This window comes from Brassica napus, chromosome C6, assembly GCF_020379485.1.
Source record: "Brassica napus cultivar Da-Ae chromosome C6, Da-Ae, whole genome shotgun sequence".
Taxonomy (NCBI): domain Eukaryota; kingdom Viridiplantae; phylum Streptophyta; class Magnoliopsida; order Brassicales; family Brassicaceae; genus Brassica; species Brassica napus.
The window spans coordinates 13,984,146-14,000,035 of record NC_063449.1 but is presented as its reverse complement, the minus strand read 5'-3'; the positions used below and the strand labels follow the sequence as shown (position 1 = coordinate 14,000,035).

At 35.5% G+C, this 15,890-nt stretch overlaps 1 protein-coding gene and 1 long non-coding RNA gene across 3 annotated transcripts; both read left to right on the top strand.

Annotated features, from left to right (window-relative positions):
- The first annotated feature begins 6,176 nt into the window (after positions 1-6,176).
- Positions 6,177-11,971, top strand: LOC106403462. The gene is made up of 4 exons (XM_013844288.3): positions 6,177-6,377; positions 10,290-10,826; positions 11,156-11,497; positions 11,739-11,971. The coding sequence occupies exons 1-3, from the start codon at positions 6,177-6,179 to the stop codon at positions 11,366-11,368; spliced, it is 951 nt and encodes a 316-aa protein (XP_013699742.1). The 3' UTR covers positions 11,369-11,497; positions 11,739-11,971.
- An 831-nt stretch (positions 11,972-12,802) lies between these two features.
- On the top strand, positions 12,803-14,089 carry LOC106404527. 2 transcript variants are annotated; one of them, XR_001281005.3, is made up of 3 exons: positions 13,285-13,546; positions 13,642-13,746; positions 13,815-14,089. It is a non-coding gene; the product is annotated as an uncharacterized LOC106404527 (long non-coding RNA). The 2 variants fall into 2 exon arrangements; XR_001281004.3 differs by having other exon boundaries at positions 12,803-13,746.
- The last annotated feature ends 1,801 nt before the right edge of the window (positions 14,090-15,890 follow it).

Here is a 15,890-nt window from a genome sequence, read left to right as displayed (position 1 = left end):
TCTGCCTAGTATTATCAGTGAAAATCAGTCAGCTTTCATTAAAGGGCGACTACTAATGGAAAATGTCTTGCTAGCTTCAGAGATGGTGAAGGACTATCATAAAGAGTCAATTTCCCCGAGGTGCATTATGAAAATCGATATTTCTAAGGCTTTTGACTTTGTTCAGTGGGAATTTGTTCTGAGGGGAATGGAAGCTTTAAGATTTCATGGAAAATTTATTCACTGGATCAGACTGTGCATCACAAGCCCGTCCTTCTTAGTTCAAGTAAATGGTGAACTTGCTGGATACTTCCAAAGTTTGAGAGGACTTCGTCAGGGCTGCTCTCTTTCCCTGTATCTCTTTGTTCTCTGTATGGATATTCTCTCGAGGACAATTGATAAGGCAGTTTCAGGGAACCAGTTTAAATTTCATCCTAAATGTAGCTCTCTCTCCCTCACTCACCTGTGTTTTGCAGATGATTTGATGGTGTTTGTAGAGGGATCAAAAGCGTCTATAGAAGGGGCACTTGCAGTGTTTGAGGAGTTCGCGGTTTGGTCTGGGCTGCAGATAAGTATTGAGAAATCTACAATATATATGGCAGGTGTGTCTGATGAAGAGAGGAGTAGGATTCTGTTGAATTTCCCTGTAGCCGAGGGTAATCTTCCTGTAAGATATTTGGGTCTTCCCCTTATGACTCAGGTAATGAGAAAGCAAGACTATCAGCCACTTGTGGAGAAAATAAGAAGTAGAATTAATACTTGGACGAGCAGATTTTTGTCTTATGCTGGGAGATTGCAACTGATTAAAGTGGTTATAATGAGCATAGTAAACTTCTGGTCTGCTACTTTTCGACTGCCAAGACAATGTGTCAAAGAAGTGGAGCGACTCTGCTCAGCTTTCCTTTGGTCTCGACCAACTCTCAAGACTACTGGTGCTAAAGTTTCATGGAGGGATGTCTGTAAAGAGAAGGATGAAGGTGGTCTGGGTATAAGAGTGCTAAAAGATGTCAATACGGTCTGTGGTTTGAAGCTTATTTGGAGGTTCATGGTGGGGAAATATTTGTGGAGCAAATGGATAAAGACTAATTTATTGAAAAAGAGAAGCTTCTGGGAAGTGAATATGAAAACCCAAAATAGGTCTTGGATGTGGAGAAAGCTGTTAAAGCTTAGGGAGATAGCAAAGAGTTTTTATAGGAAGGAAGTGGGTAATGGGCGCCATACCTCTTTCTGGTTTGATAACTGGAGTGATCGAGGTGTCATCTACGATCTTTTGGGGGTAAGAGGTTTCATAGATATGGTCATTCGTAGAGAAGCTACTGTCGAAGAAGCTGTCTTTAGTACACGAAGAAGAAGAAGACATCGGTTGGAGATTCTAAATGATCTTGAAAAGGAGTTGAGAAATATGAGAGATAATATAAGTGGTGATATGGATGATGTGAGTCAGTGGAAGAGGGAGTCGGGTTATAATCTTTCTTTCTCAACGTCAGAGACTTGGAAACTAATACGAGAAATGAAGGAAAAATGTAACTGGGCTCGAAGAGTTTGGTTCTCTCAGGCAACTCAAAGTATACCTTTATGGTTTGGCTGGCAAATTTAGACAGATTGTCTACAATGGACAAAATTGCTCGATGGAATCCAGGGCCTAGGTAGATGAGATCTGTGTGTTATGCAAGAATGCTTGTGAAAACAGGGACCACTTGTTTTTTTAGTGTTCTTATTCAGTCCAGATTTGGCAGAGTCTTGCTAGAGGAATTATGGGGAGTTCTTTCTCAAGCTCTTGGTCTGTAATTATGAACTTGATTGAGGTGGGAGGTAATATGGGAAAGAAGAAGTTATTCTGCCTCCGTTATGCTTTTCAAACTGCAATGTATGCAGTATGGCGTGAGAGAAACAAAGTTAAGCATGGAGAGAATCTGATTCCAGTGAATGTCCTAAAGAAATTGGCTAATAAGGGAGTGAGAAACAAGCTTAGCCTGTTAAGATCTAAGGGAGTGAAGGGAATGGAAGATGCTTTGCAATTTTGGTTTGGTACTCATTTGTGAATACCTTTGGAGTAGTGGCCATTTCTGCTGGGGGTTAAATATAGAGAAAGGAATTAGATAAATGATTGCACTTTTTGTATAAATGTTTTTTTTGAGGAAAAAAATTTAACATTCTCTCAAAAAAAAACCATCTTTTCATTTTCCTTATTCTAGACTATCGATCTCTTCCTCTGTATCATTCTGTTCATCTCCCTCACTGTCTCAAACGCACACACACACACATGATTCATGTAACACACATCTCCTTACTCTGTAAGACTCTCCTCAAGCATACACGAATCTAAAGATGGAGTCGAACCCAGCGACCGAAGATCTGAAGATGCTTGACCACCGCCATCTCTCCCTTTCACCACCGTCTCTCTCACCACCACCGGTCACCTCTTATCCGTTTTGGTATGGATTCGATTATGATGTATAGAAACCTAAAATATTCAAATAACCAATATACATTTAGTTATATAGTGATACATCTAAAATATATGATACTAATTATGAAAAATAAATATCAATTTTAAATTAAAAATAATCAAAACCCGCACGGGTGTGCGGGTCAAGCTCTAGTTATGAGTTAATATACATTCACTCATCTATGTTGAAAATAATTCAATTTTAGTAAAACTAAATTTACATCATTTAGAAATGTTTATTATTACATGATTTCAATTTTTTCCCATCAAAATATTTTTATAAAAAATTTAAATTATTTTAAAGATCTACTGAACGAGAAGACTTACAAAGAAGTCTTCTCTGAGAAGTCTTCTCTGGGAAGTCTTCTCTGAGAAAACTTCTTTGTAAATCTTCTCACTCGGAGGGTTATAATAGTAAAACTCAATACGGATTTTTTGTTTAGTCTTAAGAATGTTGTTGTAATTTCACTAGTCTTTTGGGTTACTTTTTTAGTTGATTGAATTAGGGATACACTTTTGTATTCAAACTCAAATTTTGAGTCATTTTTGGCAATTTTACTTTAAAACATACTCCAAACCCATATAATAGACTCTAAAACATCTATATACCATGGCTAAAAACTGGTAAAATCCATGGTATATCATATATTCATCACAATCCATACGTTAAAAACCTCTATAAAAATATAAGGGAAAGAAGAACCATGACTTCGTATCGACTTTCAGATATGAGCTTAGAATTTTCAGATTTTGAAATTTGGGCTAAATTTTGAGAGTTTGGGAAACGGATTGATATGCGAAAACGTCTGACGTACATCTCATCATTGCTGATCAAGATGTAAGTTTCGAATTTTGATTTATACTAACACTTACAAATAGTAATTTACATTATTATTAGATCCTAGTATCGTATTTTTCAAATAATTTCCGTATACACAAAGAGATGTAGAATCGAAGCAACTATCCCAAAAAAATATTTCCAAAAGTATGAGGTTCTTCGTCACACAGAGGATGAATGGAGAGTGATCCATAAATTTGATGTGGTTCCTAATGATAGAGATACAAAAAATTTATTCTTATTTTTTTTTCTTTCGATAAAGTGTAGGCGAATAATGGGGTCATCGGTAATGTACCTAACCCTCGCTTCCAGCAATGTGTGATCATTTGATTAGAGTAGAATAATGGGGTCGCAGGAAACATTCCTACCCCGCTAAACCGCAAGAAATCATCTCAATCTTTTCTTTTTCTATAGATTCTGAAAAGAGAGAGATTGGGGGACCAAAAATATACAGACTAATCTGATTAAGTGTATACCAAGCCCCAAGACAAGCAAATTAAGTTCAATTAGGTTGAAGGTCAGCTTCAGTTCCTTCAAACATTCTCAGCAAGTTTGGATATGACTGGCAGGTGATCCACTTTGGTATCTCTAGTACACTCTGCAGTCGGTAAATCTAAGAATGGTGCTAGAGAGTGATTAGATAATAAGTAAAAATTGAAAAACGTTCATCATCCCCTTCTTGACTCTATAAAACAATTTGAAAAACATTATAACAAAAACTCAAAATAAAACCCAATATTAGTAATACCTCCCCTAGACTTAAACAACATTGTCCCCAGTGTTATACAATCTGATATTGGTGGGAAAATAAACCATATGTAAACATTTAACAGGATTTTGTGAGTATACATGCTTCCTGCGATGAGCGTCGAGCGACACAGTTAAGTGTCGGTTGATGCTTGGTAGTGCGGTGTCGATCAATGTTGGCTTACCGGCAGTCGATGTTGGTCCTCAACTCATGAAACACTGGTTTTTTTTATTTTCGCGCTGAATAGTGTCGAAGCTACAGTGACATTCGACACTTGCTACATTGTAGTTCGACACTGGTCATCAAATTTTTCCTGAAATGAATAAACGCGAAAAATCAGTATAAAATGAAAATTAAATAATTGAAACTAACAGTGGGTTGCCTCCCACTTAGCGTTTATTGTCATTCATTAGCCTTACTTATGGAGATCTCTAATTCAGTCTGGATGAGAATGAGAACTTGCTCCAAAACAAGTCTCAATGTCTATTCTTTTCAGTTTCAGCATACTGCTCGTGACAGCCTTCATAGACTCTTTTCCTTTGTCTATCATCTCAACAATAAGGAGTGCTCAAAGCTTTGCAAATGGCTGTGTGAAACATCTGTTGCGCACTCTGTATTTCCTGACACCATCTGAGAAGTGAGGAATCAATGACAACTTAGGACCGGCCTTGGTCCTTTTTCTCTTCTTCCAATTTTTCTTCTTCTTTCCCCAGACTTATCTGTCTCGCGGGGGTGCCTCCATCAAAAATATTTCGATACACTTCAAACTCCTTCTGCTCTGATACGCATCTGGTGTCAACCGACGATGAAGTGGTAGTGTCGATCGATATTGTTTTTGTTGGGATGTTGCCGATGTCACTTCTATATCTCAACCCTCTCTTAGAAGCTAATATAATCATCAAATAACCCATGGTAGGAACCCAAATGCACACTTCTATCTGGTGGGATAGGAAATTCAACTTCAAATACAACGCATGAGACCACAAACTTCACAGAGTCATGTATCCTCTTCACTCTTTTGTGAAACCCAACAGCTTCTTCTGCGCAGATAGGTGGTCTCAAATGTTCATGGACAGCATGGTGTGAGACCTCGCACTTGTGCATTCTCTCCTCAACATGTTCCAGCTCAACTAAGTGCCCTAGCAGCTCGTCCAACGATGGGTGTCGATCGATGCAATTGGGTGGGTGCCGATCAACGATGTCGGGTGGGTATCTATTGACGATATCGGGTGGGTGGCTATTGATGCTAGCTTTTGATGAAGTCTCCAGATCTTTTCCCGAAGTGTGTTGATTGTCATAAAGCTTTAACTCCAAGTCCTGACCCAAATTTTCAGGTTGTTCTTCATCCTCTAGCTCCAAGAAATCTTCCACGGTGATCTCTTTGTCTACATCTAGGGCAAGATAGCCGCTTGATATATTTGTGCCTCTATTGTCGAGTATGCAATGTCCTGAGGACAACTCGATCTTTCAGGGATTTCAAGAGGTGTTGATCGACAATAGGAATTTGTGTCGATCAATACTGAGTTCGGGTCACCAATATCAGCTTCGTCTTCGTCTGCTCCGCTCAGCTCCCTAAATCCATGTTGTTCATAACTCTTTGCCATAATGTAGTCGACCAGCTGTCTCGGAATCTGATCTTCCCTCTTTATCTGCCAACCTTCAATGAGCATGCCCCACTTATCATTTATCTCCCTTTCTCGAGCTGCTGCAGCATCATATATAAATTCGTAGAGGAAGACTCTCTCAATGTCCTCCCAGTAGGTTAGAGATCCTGGTTGATGTTGACTGAACCAGCTAAATGCGTCCCCAAAAAGAGAGTAGGGGAAAATCTTGCAGAGAGTATGGTATTCAAATATTTCATTATGCTCACTCCTTTAGACTAGATCCTTAAGTTCTTCAATGTGGTTCATGGGATCCTCATGAGGAAGACCTTGAAAGGGATCCTCACCTAGCCCATCGTACCATTCACGACTCAGTTCAAAGTCATTCATCTCAACAACAACAATCACATAAGGTATTACAGCCCCATGTGCATGAATCAATTATCCTGCACTGTTACGAGTGTGACCTTCTTCGTCTCGTAACATCTCATTCTTATCAGCGTTAAGTGTGACCACTTCGACTTTCTATGTCTCCCCACAAGTGGTGTCGATCGACACTTGATGAATAGTATCGTTCGTCACCGGATGAACATTGTTGAGATTAACAATGTCGTTCGACACGAGATGAACGGTGTTGTTCGACACGGGATGAACAGTGTCATTCAACATGGGATGAACACTGTCACTCGACACTTGGATTTCTACGCTGTCAATCGCTGCTTGGAGGGTGTCGACTGCCCTCATAGACTTATGGATCACACGGTCTAAATCCAAGGGCTCTACAAGTAAGAGCCTTATCCCCTCGTTGCTTCTGGTACTTATATGGATATACCTGAAACACAAGAAATTTTTTTGATGTAAATAAACTAAAAATATAAACCTAGACGAAATCACACCAATTGACTCTAATGGCGATCTAATGCTCCCCAATAACGGCGCCAATTTGATATGCTCAAATTAACCTTCAAGCTACTCTTTCAAATAAGAGGTTAATTTTAGTACTTGAGGATCGAATCCACATGAAGCGTAGGCACACAATAGACTTGAGATAGAAAGATTAAGCTAGGCAATAAATAATATAAAGGAATCAAATCAATAAATAAATAGAGGATAGTTTGTAACGAATGGGATTAGGTTGAATAGAAATCATATATAAAACCAATGGAGTTCCAACCAATCTCTGAAGGAGAATTGATCTTCTCTCCTAACCTAAGAGAAACAATAAAATAGAGAATACAAAGCTTAGGTAGCATAGCCGTCAACAATAACTAAGGAAACAATATAAATTAGGTATCAAAACGTGTGTGGGCATTCTGATAATGTGTGGTGAGTTATGGACCTTAGTCGGTCATAAAATATACTCGTCTTGTCTTCTGGCATCAGTGTCGTTCACCCCAAGGTATTAGTGTCGATCGACACTCTCTCATATCCTCGACAGCGTCCTCTCGCGAGTCAGGCGTACCACTCTTCAGTAAATCAAACATAACTTTAGATCTAAAAGGGATTACCTGATTTGAAAGTGGAATAACTTCTCCATCCTAACTCCAATGAGAATTATTCAACTTCTTGGTGACTCTCCACTAATTTATGTATCCAAATACATTTTCTTACATCGCGATTCATCCTGGTTTGAGTAGAATGACGAAGAAGTTGTCATATTCTCAAACAGAAAAACTAGGATTACATGATTTGAATGTGAGATAACTTCTTCATCCTAACTCCTATGAGATTTATTCAACTTCCTGGTGATTCTTCACTACTTTATGTATCCAAATACAACTTCTTACATCACGATTCATCCTGGTTTGACTAGAATGACGATGAAGTTGTCTGTCATATTCCCAAACATAAAAACTGGGATCACCTGATTTAAAGGTGAGATAACTTCTTCATCCCAATGCCTATGAAATATATTCAGCTTCCTGGTGATTCTCCACTACTTTATGTATCCAAATAAATCTTCTTACATCGCGACTCATCCTGGTTTGATTAGAAAGACGAAGAAATTGTCATATTTCCAAAAAGAAAAACTGGGATCACCTGATTTGAAAGTGAGATAATTTCTTCATCCTAACTACTATAAGTATTATTCAACTTCTTGGTGATTCTACACTACTTTATGTATCTAAATACAACTTCGTACATCCCGATTCATCCTGGTTTAATTAGAATGACGAATAAGTTGTCATATTCCCAAATATGAAAAGTGGGATCATATGATTTGAAAGTGGGATAACTTCTTCATCCTAAGTCCTATGAGATTTATTCAACTTCCTCGTGATTCTCCACTACTTTATATATCCAAATACACACTACACGAAATATAAGGATTGGTAGCAGTTCGCCGTAGCACAAATTCACAAACTGCTACTAAAAATGTCAAAAGTCAGATCATAACTTTATCGTAGCATTGATTTAGGTGATGATTGTTTTGCTAGTTTTTAGATTTTGGTTTTTGGTTTTTGGTTTTTAGAGTTTAGTTTTTAGATTTTAATTTTTAGTTTTTGGTTTTTGTTTTTGCAGTAGATTTTAGTTTTTTCAAAAACACGAATGGTGATTTTTGATTCTGGTTTTTGGTTTTTGGTTTTTGAGTTCTTTTTTTATTTTTGAATTTTCTGTATATATTTATCCTTTTTTTAAGTTTTGATTAGTAATTTATTTAATTTTAGAAGTTGTCTATTATTTTTAAAAACTTGATTTAACTTTACATAGAACTAGTTTTAATTATTAGTTTTATTTTATTGACAAGTTTTTTTAAAAATGTTATCTACAAAGTATTATTTTGGTCATAAAGTCTTATAGTTTATAAACATCAAATAGTAAAATGATGAAAATTACTTTTCCTAAATAATACAAAAATTAATTAACGGTAATATTTATGTATTATTTTAATAGTTAAATTTTATTATTAAATTTATTTTATTAATAAGTTTAAAATTGTATATGAGTTATCGTGTATTTCAGTATAGTAAAGCAAAAAACTTTTATGAGGATCAATTTGTTATTAAAAAAAATCAATTTTTATTAGGTATAATATCATTCACAATATACTAATTTTATTATTTTTAATATTAGTTTCAATTAGCGTAGATATATAATTGATGCTTAATAGTAAAATTATTATTTTATTATTTTCTTATATTAATGGGGTTTTCTTTTTGAAACACTTTTTTGAAAACTCCTATATTAATGGGTTAATATAGAAAAAGAATAAAAACAAATAAAAACTCAAAAACCAACGTAAATAGTCAAAAACCAATGAAAACTTGTTTTTGGTTTTTGTGTTAAAAAAACATTTATTTGAAAAAACTAGTTTTCCTACATTTTAGGGAATCCATTCTTTGAAAATCTTGATCGGGTGAAAAATGGATTTTGAAAAAACAAAAACCAAAAACTAATCTAAAAACTACAAACAATGAAGCTCTTAATGCTACGCAGAATTTTCGTTAAGCTCGTTAAGCGGTAAACTAAAAACCCATTTCAGAGGCAATTTCTTTTCCAAATAACACTTTGAACCGCGAAGTCTTACCAAATTTTGAATTTTGACACAAACCTTTTGTTTGGAGACTTTTTTTTCCTTTGCTAAGTCCTTTTTTCCTCTGAACAAATTTTTTTCATTAATTCGTGTCTAGGACAAAAAATCAATTATTTTTAGAGGTGTTCAATCCGGATATCGGTTCGGTTTCGGTTCGGTTTTTTCGGTATTTCGGTATTTCGGTTAGTAAAATATAACTACCATTCTAAATTCATATTTACTTCGGTTCGGTTCGGTTTATATACCGTCGGTTTTCGGTTTATTCGGTTTTATACCAAAAAACATAATTCTTTATTTTGGGATCATATTATATGAATTTTAGAGTTTTGTTGTCAACACATTCATCTATTAAAAAAATATTATAAGTTTAAATAAAGAACAAAAATAAAAAATGTTTCTATCATCTAATAAAATAATCAAATCTATAATTAAAATCAAATCTCAAAATTTTGATGATAAAAATAAAAAACAAAAAATAAAACAGAAACACGAAGCACAAAAAATAAGTTATTATATTCTTTCATATTTAGCGTTCATCAAAGTCATGTTTCTTCTATTAAACACGAAACTCTATTCGTCTATAGATAATAAAAAAATTGTGAAGAATTTCCACTAATTGTTATCATCAAATTTATAATCTCTATTTCAATGTAGTCAATGCTAAATTAAAGCAAAAAGATCAAAAGAAGACTAAGAAAATAAGAAGCATGTTTGCGATAAATTGTTATTTAATTATAGTTCAAGTGTTTTACAAATCAAGACTATTTTATTACTGTAAAAAATATGGTAATAGTTATTAGCAAAAAAATTAACTTGTTGTTATAAAATATATACATATTTACAAGTTTCTATTTTTTGATCGGTTTTATTCGGTTTATACGGTTTTATCGGTTATATACCGAACCATATCCAAATCATACGGTTTTTTAAAAATCATATCCATTCGGTTTGTATGGTATATACCAAATCCAAACCATATTATCTATTTCGGTTCGGTTCGGTTCGGTACGGTTCGGTTTTGCCATATTGAACAGCCCTAATTATTTTCCACTCAATGATCTCAAACCCAGATTCGTCACAACTCCGGCGAGTTTCCCCACCTCTTCCGTTCTCAATCCACCTCTTCCGCCAACTCTTAGTCTCCAACTCTCAATCGGGACATAGTTTCTTTTACTTCTTACCACAAGAAAAAAAACAATGCTTCATTATTAGGGTTCTTTATCACTTTCTCTTCGATCCTCTCGATCTTCTTCCCGACGGTTCCATGGAATCCAGTTTCAGTCACCAACTACCTCTCTCTCGCCTCAGAGGCATTTGGCTCTTGCTGTGATTCACTCTGCTCTCTCTATCACCATCTGAACCTCCAGGGCCACCAGAACCGCCGGATATGTCATCTCCTTTACGCTTCCCCTCCTCCCATCTGTTTCGTACACCTTGTAGTTTTGGATCTCAACCCATGTGTTGTCGACTCTGTTCCAACTCCGAAGGTGGCTCCTAACCTGACTTGTTTACTCCGTGTCTCTCAGTCGGTGGCTCCTCCTTCTCCGACGAATTCCCTAGTCTCGTGTAGTCGCAGAGACTGTACTGATCAATTGGTTGAGAAAGCTAGGAAGATGTGTACCGAATCCTCAATGAAAGATGCTTTCTCTACTTACTCTGATTATCTCAACAACTTCGTGAGTTTTTTTCCTCTCTTCCCTGTAGAAAAGGACGATTCTTTCTGTTTTTTTTTTTGTTTCCAGTTAAGAAAGATTCAACCTTTGCGTCTTGGGATTGAGTTTTCTATGAGGTAGAACTGTAGAAGGCTAAAGGAAGGGTCTTGGACTGTTGTTGGAGAGAGCTGTTTATCCAGAAAGCATCTTGTTTTGATATGTTGCTGGAATCTATAGTTTATCCTCCCAAAGACTAGTTTTGTTTTCAGTCTGTTTTGCTTGTTTGTCTCCTTGTCCTTCAATCATCATTTGTAACTCTAGAACTCTGCTTGTTCTTCTTTTTTAACCTGCAGAATCTATCAATCATCATGTGGAGATTTTCTCTAGCCATCTCTTACTTTCTTTTCATCTCAATGATTGTTAGAGCCACCGATTGTCCAGTACTGCGCTATGTCTGGTCTCCCAAAAGCTTACTGTGTGCTTCATTGGTTCTTGATTGCCAGATGTTTGATTACAGTGTCTTGATCGAGTTATTTAATCTTATTAAAGATGATTTTGAATCTTGATCTGATTTGTTATGTGGTTGGTTCCAGATGACAACGAAGAGTATGAAGCAAAGGTCCAAGGAATTGATATATCGCCTTATCCTACAGTTAGAGGCGAACCAGCCACTTTCAGCATTTCTGCTAACAAAGGTACACTCTAGTTCTAGCATTTCCTTGGAGATATTTGTTCTTTCAGTTATTATGATGTTTTTTTGTTATGTAAGAGTGTTTTTTAATGTTACAACTTGAGCTTGTTATGTTCTGAGAATGATGATCTTTCATTGTCCTTCTTCTTGTGTTTCTAGCTATCTATTCTTCGAGAAGTAGAAAGATTTAGATGGAGTTTTGCGGTTCTAATGGTTTTTGATTTGTTTGTTTTGTATACATGAAGACAATGTGATTTCAAGAGGAAAGCTGGTAATCGAAGTTTCATACTTTGGATGGCATATTCATTGAGAGACGCATGATCTTTATACTGTTCTTGGATAAGTTATGCTATAGAAAATTATGTATTTTTTTGGATAGGTTATGCTATAAAAATCCACATGTATTATAGTAGAATCATCAAATTCTATTGAAATACATTCAAACTTTAATTATAATACTTGATTCGAATTCCATAAACTTCTTAGTCTCAAACTTTTATATATGTTTTAATTTCACATCTTAAAATTTATTCAGATTTTAGCTTCACCTCAAGTTCTAAACCCTAAACATACCCTAAACCCTAACTACATATCTCAAACCATAATCATATATCCTAAATACAAATTTCAACAATTATAAATAAAAAAGACAATTTGTAATTTCCAAATTTTTTAATTTTATAACTTTATATTTTATTGTTTAAATCTTAAGTATTATATTTAACTCCAAAACACTGAGTATGTTTTAATCCCTAAACTCTAAACATGATTAAAAGTCTAATTTTATCACACTATAACCTATAAATCTTAAAATTAAACTTGAAGGTTAATTTTTTTAATCTTAATCTATAACTTACAAAACATAAACCTTAAAATCTTCAATCAAACTCTATACCCTAAACTCCAAACCCTAACTTCAAACATAAACCATATATCCACTTAATAAAAACCTCAAATCTAAATTTTAATTTTTAAAAAAACTTTATACAAGTGTGTTATAGTAAAAATTTTTTTTGCAGAAACTAAAAATCTAAAACGATAGATAAATAAATAACAAACACACAAAAACAAAAGAAATATTTTTTTGGTTAAATCTACACCCTAAATATAATACCCTAAACTTCAAACTTAAACATTACATACAAAGTCCTAAATCTAATCTTTTCAAATAATATAATTACTAAAATAAAACCTATCGAAACTAAATCATAATAATAAATCCAAAATATAACAATTGTTTCTATATGCAAGATATTATTAATCATTCGTTTTTGGGTCAAAATAAGATCATCATATTAGGCTGGATATCATTACTCGATACTTGCTTTATATTCGTGACTTGACCCGTGTTCGCCTTGAAAAGCCGAGTGCTTGCCGTTAGCAAGGCAAGTAACAAGTCAAAAAATTTTACTACTTGTAAAGACAAGACAAGTATCAAGTATCGTTTTATTTTTGGTACTTGCTTCGTTACTCGTTCTATAAAATACTTGTTATTTGCAAAACAAAATTTGGAACATTGAAATAAAATGAAGGAACAAAATAGAGGAACATTGAGTTTCATATGGTCTTTCAATATTTTGAATGCTTATTTTTATTTTTGTCTATTTCTTTGAAAATTCATGTAACTTTTGGATGTTAAAAATCTAGAATACGTGTCTTTTTTGTACGTAATCAAGAGATAATTAGTTGGTGTTACTTTTTTGGTGTCTTTTGGAACATCGAAGTAAGCTAATGATTCGCCTCGTGCCCACCCAATTCATATATATATATTTAAGAAAATAAGTGACAAGTGGATTGTGTGGTGTTCCTAAAAAAAAAAGTGCTGTTAGCCAATGAAATAAGAAGGCGAGGATTGCTCAATTTTTAATCTGAACGGTTGATAAAGTTGATCTAAAGATTCAGATCTGTCTCCTATCTATTCATTTTTCCCCCTCTTTCTCCAGATCTGTCGATCTCCTCATCTCTTCTTTTTGCCTTCTTTTTTCTCAGTTGGTCAATCTCTTCATCTCTTTTTTTTTGTTTGGTAATCAATCTGCATCTCTTTTTTCTCCGGGTAGATCATTCTTTTTATATTTGTGTTCATGGGTTCAAACTCAAATATCAACACGGGAATTGGATTTACATGAAAGTTTCATTCTTTTTATACAGAGAGATTATCGAAGAGATTATCGGACTCCCACCTTCGGAGACGCATGATAACGACGGCGTGGTTGTCGTGAGCAGAGGTGGTGGTCGTGAATGTGAATCCAATGGGTAACTCTCTATCTCTCTCTTTCTCACACTCTCTCTCTATGAATCTGATATTTTTGTTCTTGGTAAAGGTGGTGGTCGTGACAGAGCTTGTGGTCATGACCGTCAAAGGCGTTCGTGAGCAGTGGAGGCATTTGTGAGCAAATGTGGTGGTCATGGGCAAAGGCTGCAGCAGCGGTCGTGAGCAGAGGAGGCGGAGAAGACACACTGGAGGTTTAGGAGCTTGATGGATGCGGCTAGGTTTAATTATTAATTAATTAGATTTTCTGGTTTTGGTTAATTAGTGTGTAAACCGATAATAAATTGTAAACAAATATTAATTAATAAAAGAAATTTAAATATTCAATTATAATTTATTTTTATTTGACTTTTATAATATTGATTAATAGTTAATTATAAAAACACGGTACTATATAATTCATATCCCATATCATATATATCATGAAAATAGCACTATGAAAAACACGGTACTATATATATATGTCTTGGCAAGGAAGAAGGGGCAAAGGGAAAGGAGCAGTGACGATCAGATGTCGTTTGGATCGAGCTTTGGCAAATGAGGAATGGCATACGCTTTTCCCATGTTCTTATACAGAGTATCTAAAGATGGTGGGATCTGACCATCGCCCAGTGTTGGCTTTCTTAGAGGATAAATTTATAAAGAAAAGAAGGGGGCAATTTAGATTTGACAAAAGATGGATTGGCCAAGAGGGTCTTATGGAGTCGATTGTAACAGGCTGGACGGGGAGTCAGGAAGGACAACTAGGAGATCTTGTTACCAAAATTACTAATTGTCGCCATGAAATATCTACTTGGCGTAAAGATAATCAACCATATGGAAAAGATAAAATACAGAAGCTTCAACAGGCACTTGAAGACGTGCAAATGGATAATAATCGGTCTCAAGAGGAGATTATTGAGGTTTCTAGGAAATTGCAGGAGGCTTATAAGGATGAGGAGGAATATTGGCACCAGAAAAGCAGGAATATGTGGTACTCATCTGGAGATCTAAATACTAAATTTTATCATGCTTTGACGAAGCAGCGTAGGGTTCGTAACAAAATAGTGGGTCTTCATGATGAAACAGGTAACTGGATAACAGATGAGAAAGGGGTTGAGAAGGTGGCGGTTGATTACTTTGAGAGTCTGTTTACGACCACGGATCCAACGGAATTTGATAGTTTTTTGGAGGAGATAGTACCATCTATTTCTCCCCGAATGAATCAAAATTTGCTGCGAATGGCAACGGAGGAAGAGGTCCGACAAGCTTTATTTATGATGCATCCAGAGAAAGCGCCAGGACCGGACGGGATGACAGCTCTTTTTTTTCAGCACTCATGGCATATAATTAAGAGGGATGTGGTTGAGCTGGTGAACAATTTTCTTCTCACAGGAAATATGGATCAACGTTTAAATATGACTAATATTTGTATGATTCCGAAAGTAGAGAGACCCACAAGGATGACGGAATTACGGCCGATAAGCCTTTGTAATGTTGGTTATAAGATTATCTCGAAGGTTTTATGTCAACGATTGAAAATTTGCCTACCAAGACTGATTTCGGAGACACAATCGGCATTTGTGGCGGGTAGGTTAATATCGGATAATATACTTATCGCGCAGGAAATGTTTCATGGACTGAGGACAAATAAGTCATGTCAGAACAAATTTATGGCAATCAAAACGGATATGAGTAAGGCATATGATAGGATTGAGTGGAAATTCATTGTGGCACTTTTACACAGAATGGGATTTGATCCTCGATGGGTTAATTTGATGCTGGAATGTATCTCTTCGGTCCAATATAGGGTACTTATCAATGGGCAGCCACAGGGACTTATTATTCCTCAACGAGGTCTACGGCAGGGGGATCCTCTGTCTCCGTATTTATTCATTATGTGCACTGAGGCATTAATAGCGAATATTAAGAGGGCAGAGAGAGAGAAACAACTTACTGGTTTAAAGGTGGCGCGAGCGTGTCCAGCAATCTCTCATTTGCTATTTGCAGATGATAGTCTATTCTTTTGTAAGGCAAACAAGGAGGAGTGTCAAACTATTCTTAGGATTTTACAGGAATATGAGGCTGTCTCAGGGCAACAAATTAATTTCCAGAAGTCCTCAATTCAATTTGGGCATAAGATTGAAGA

Bases quoted from the DNA above. Each gene is read 5' to 3' on its own strand.
- LOC106403462 (XM_013844288.3), top strand. From the start codon at position 6,177: ATGAATAGTATCGTTCGTCACCGGATGAACATTGTTGAGATTAACAAT. The intron at 6,378-10,289 runs GTCTAAATCCAA...GCCAACTCTTAG, and splicing joins ATAGACTTATGGATCACACG to TCTCCAACTCTCAATCGGGA. The intron at 10,827-11,155 runs GTGAGTTTTTTT...TTTAACCTGCAG, and splicing joins CTGATTATCTCAACAACTTC to AATCTATCAATCATCATGTG.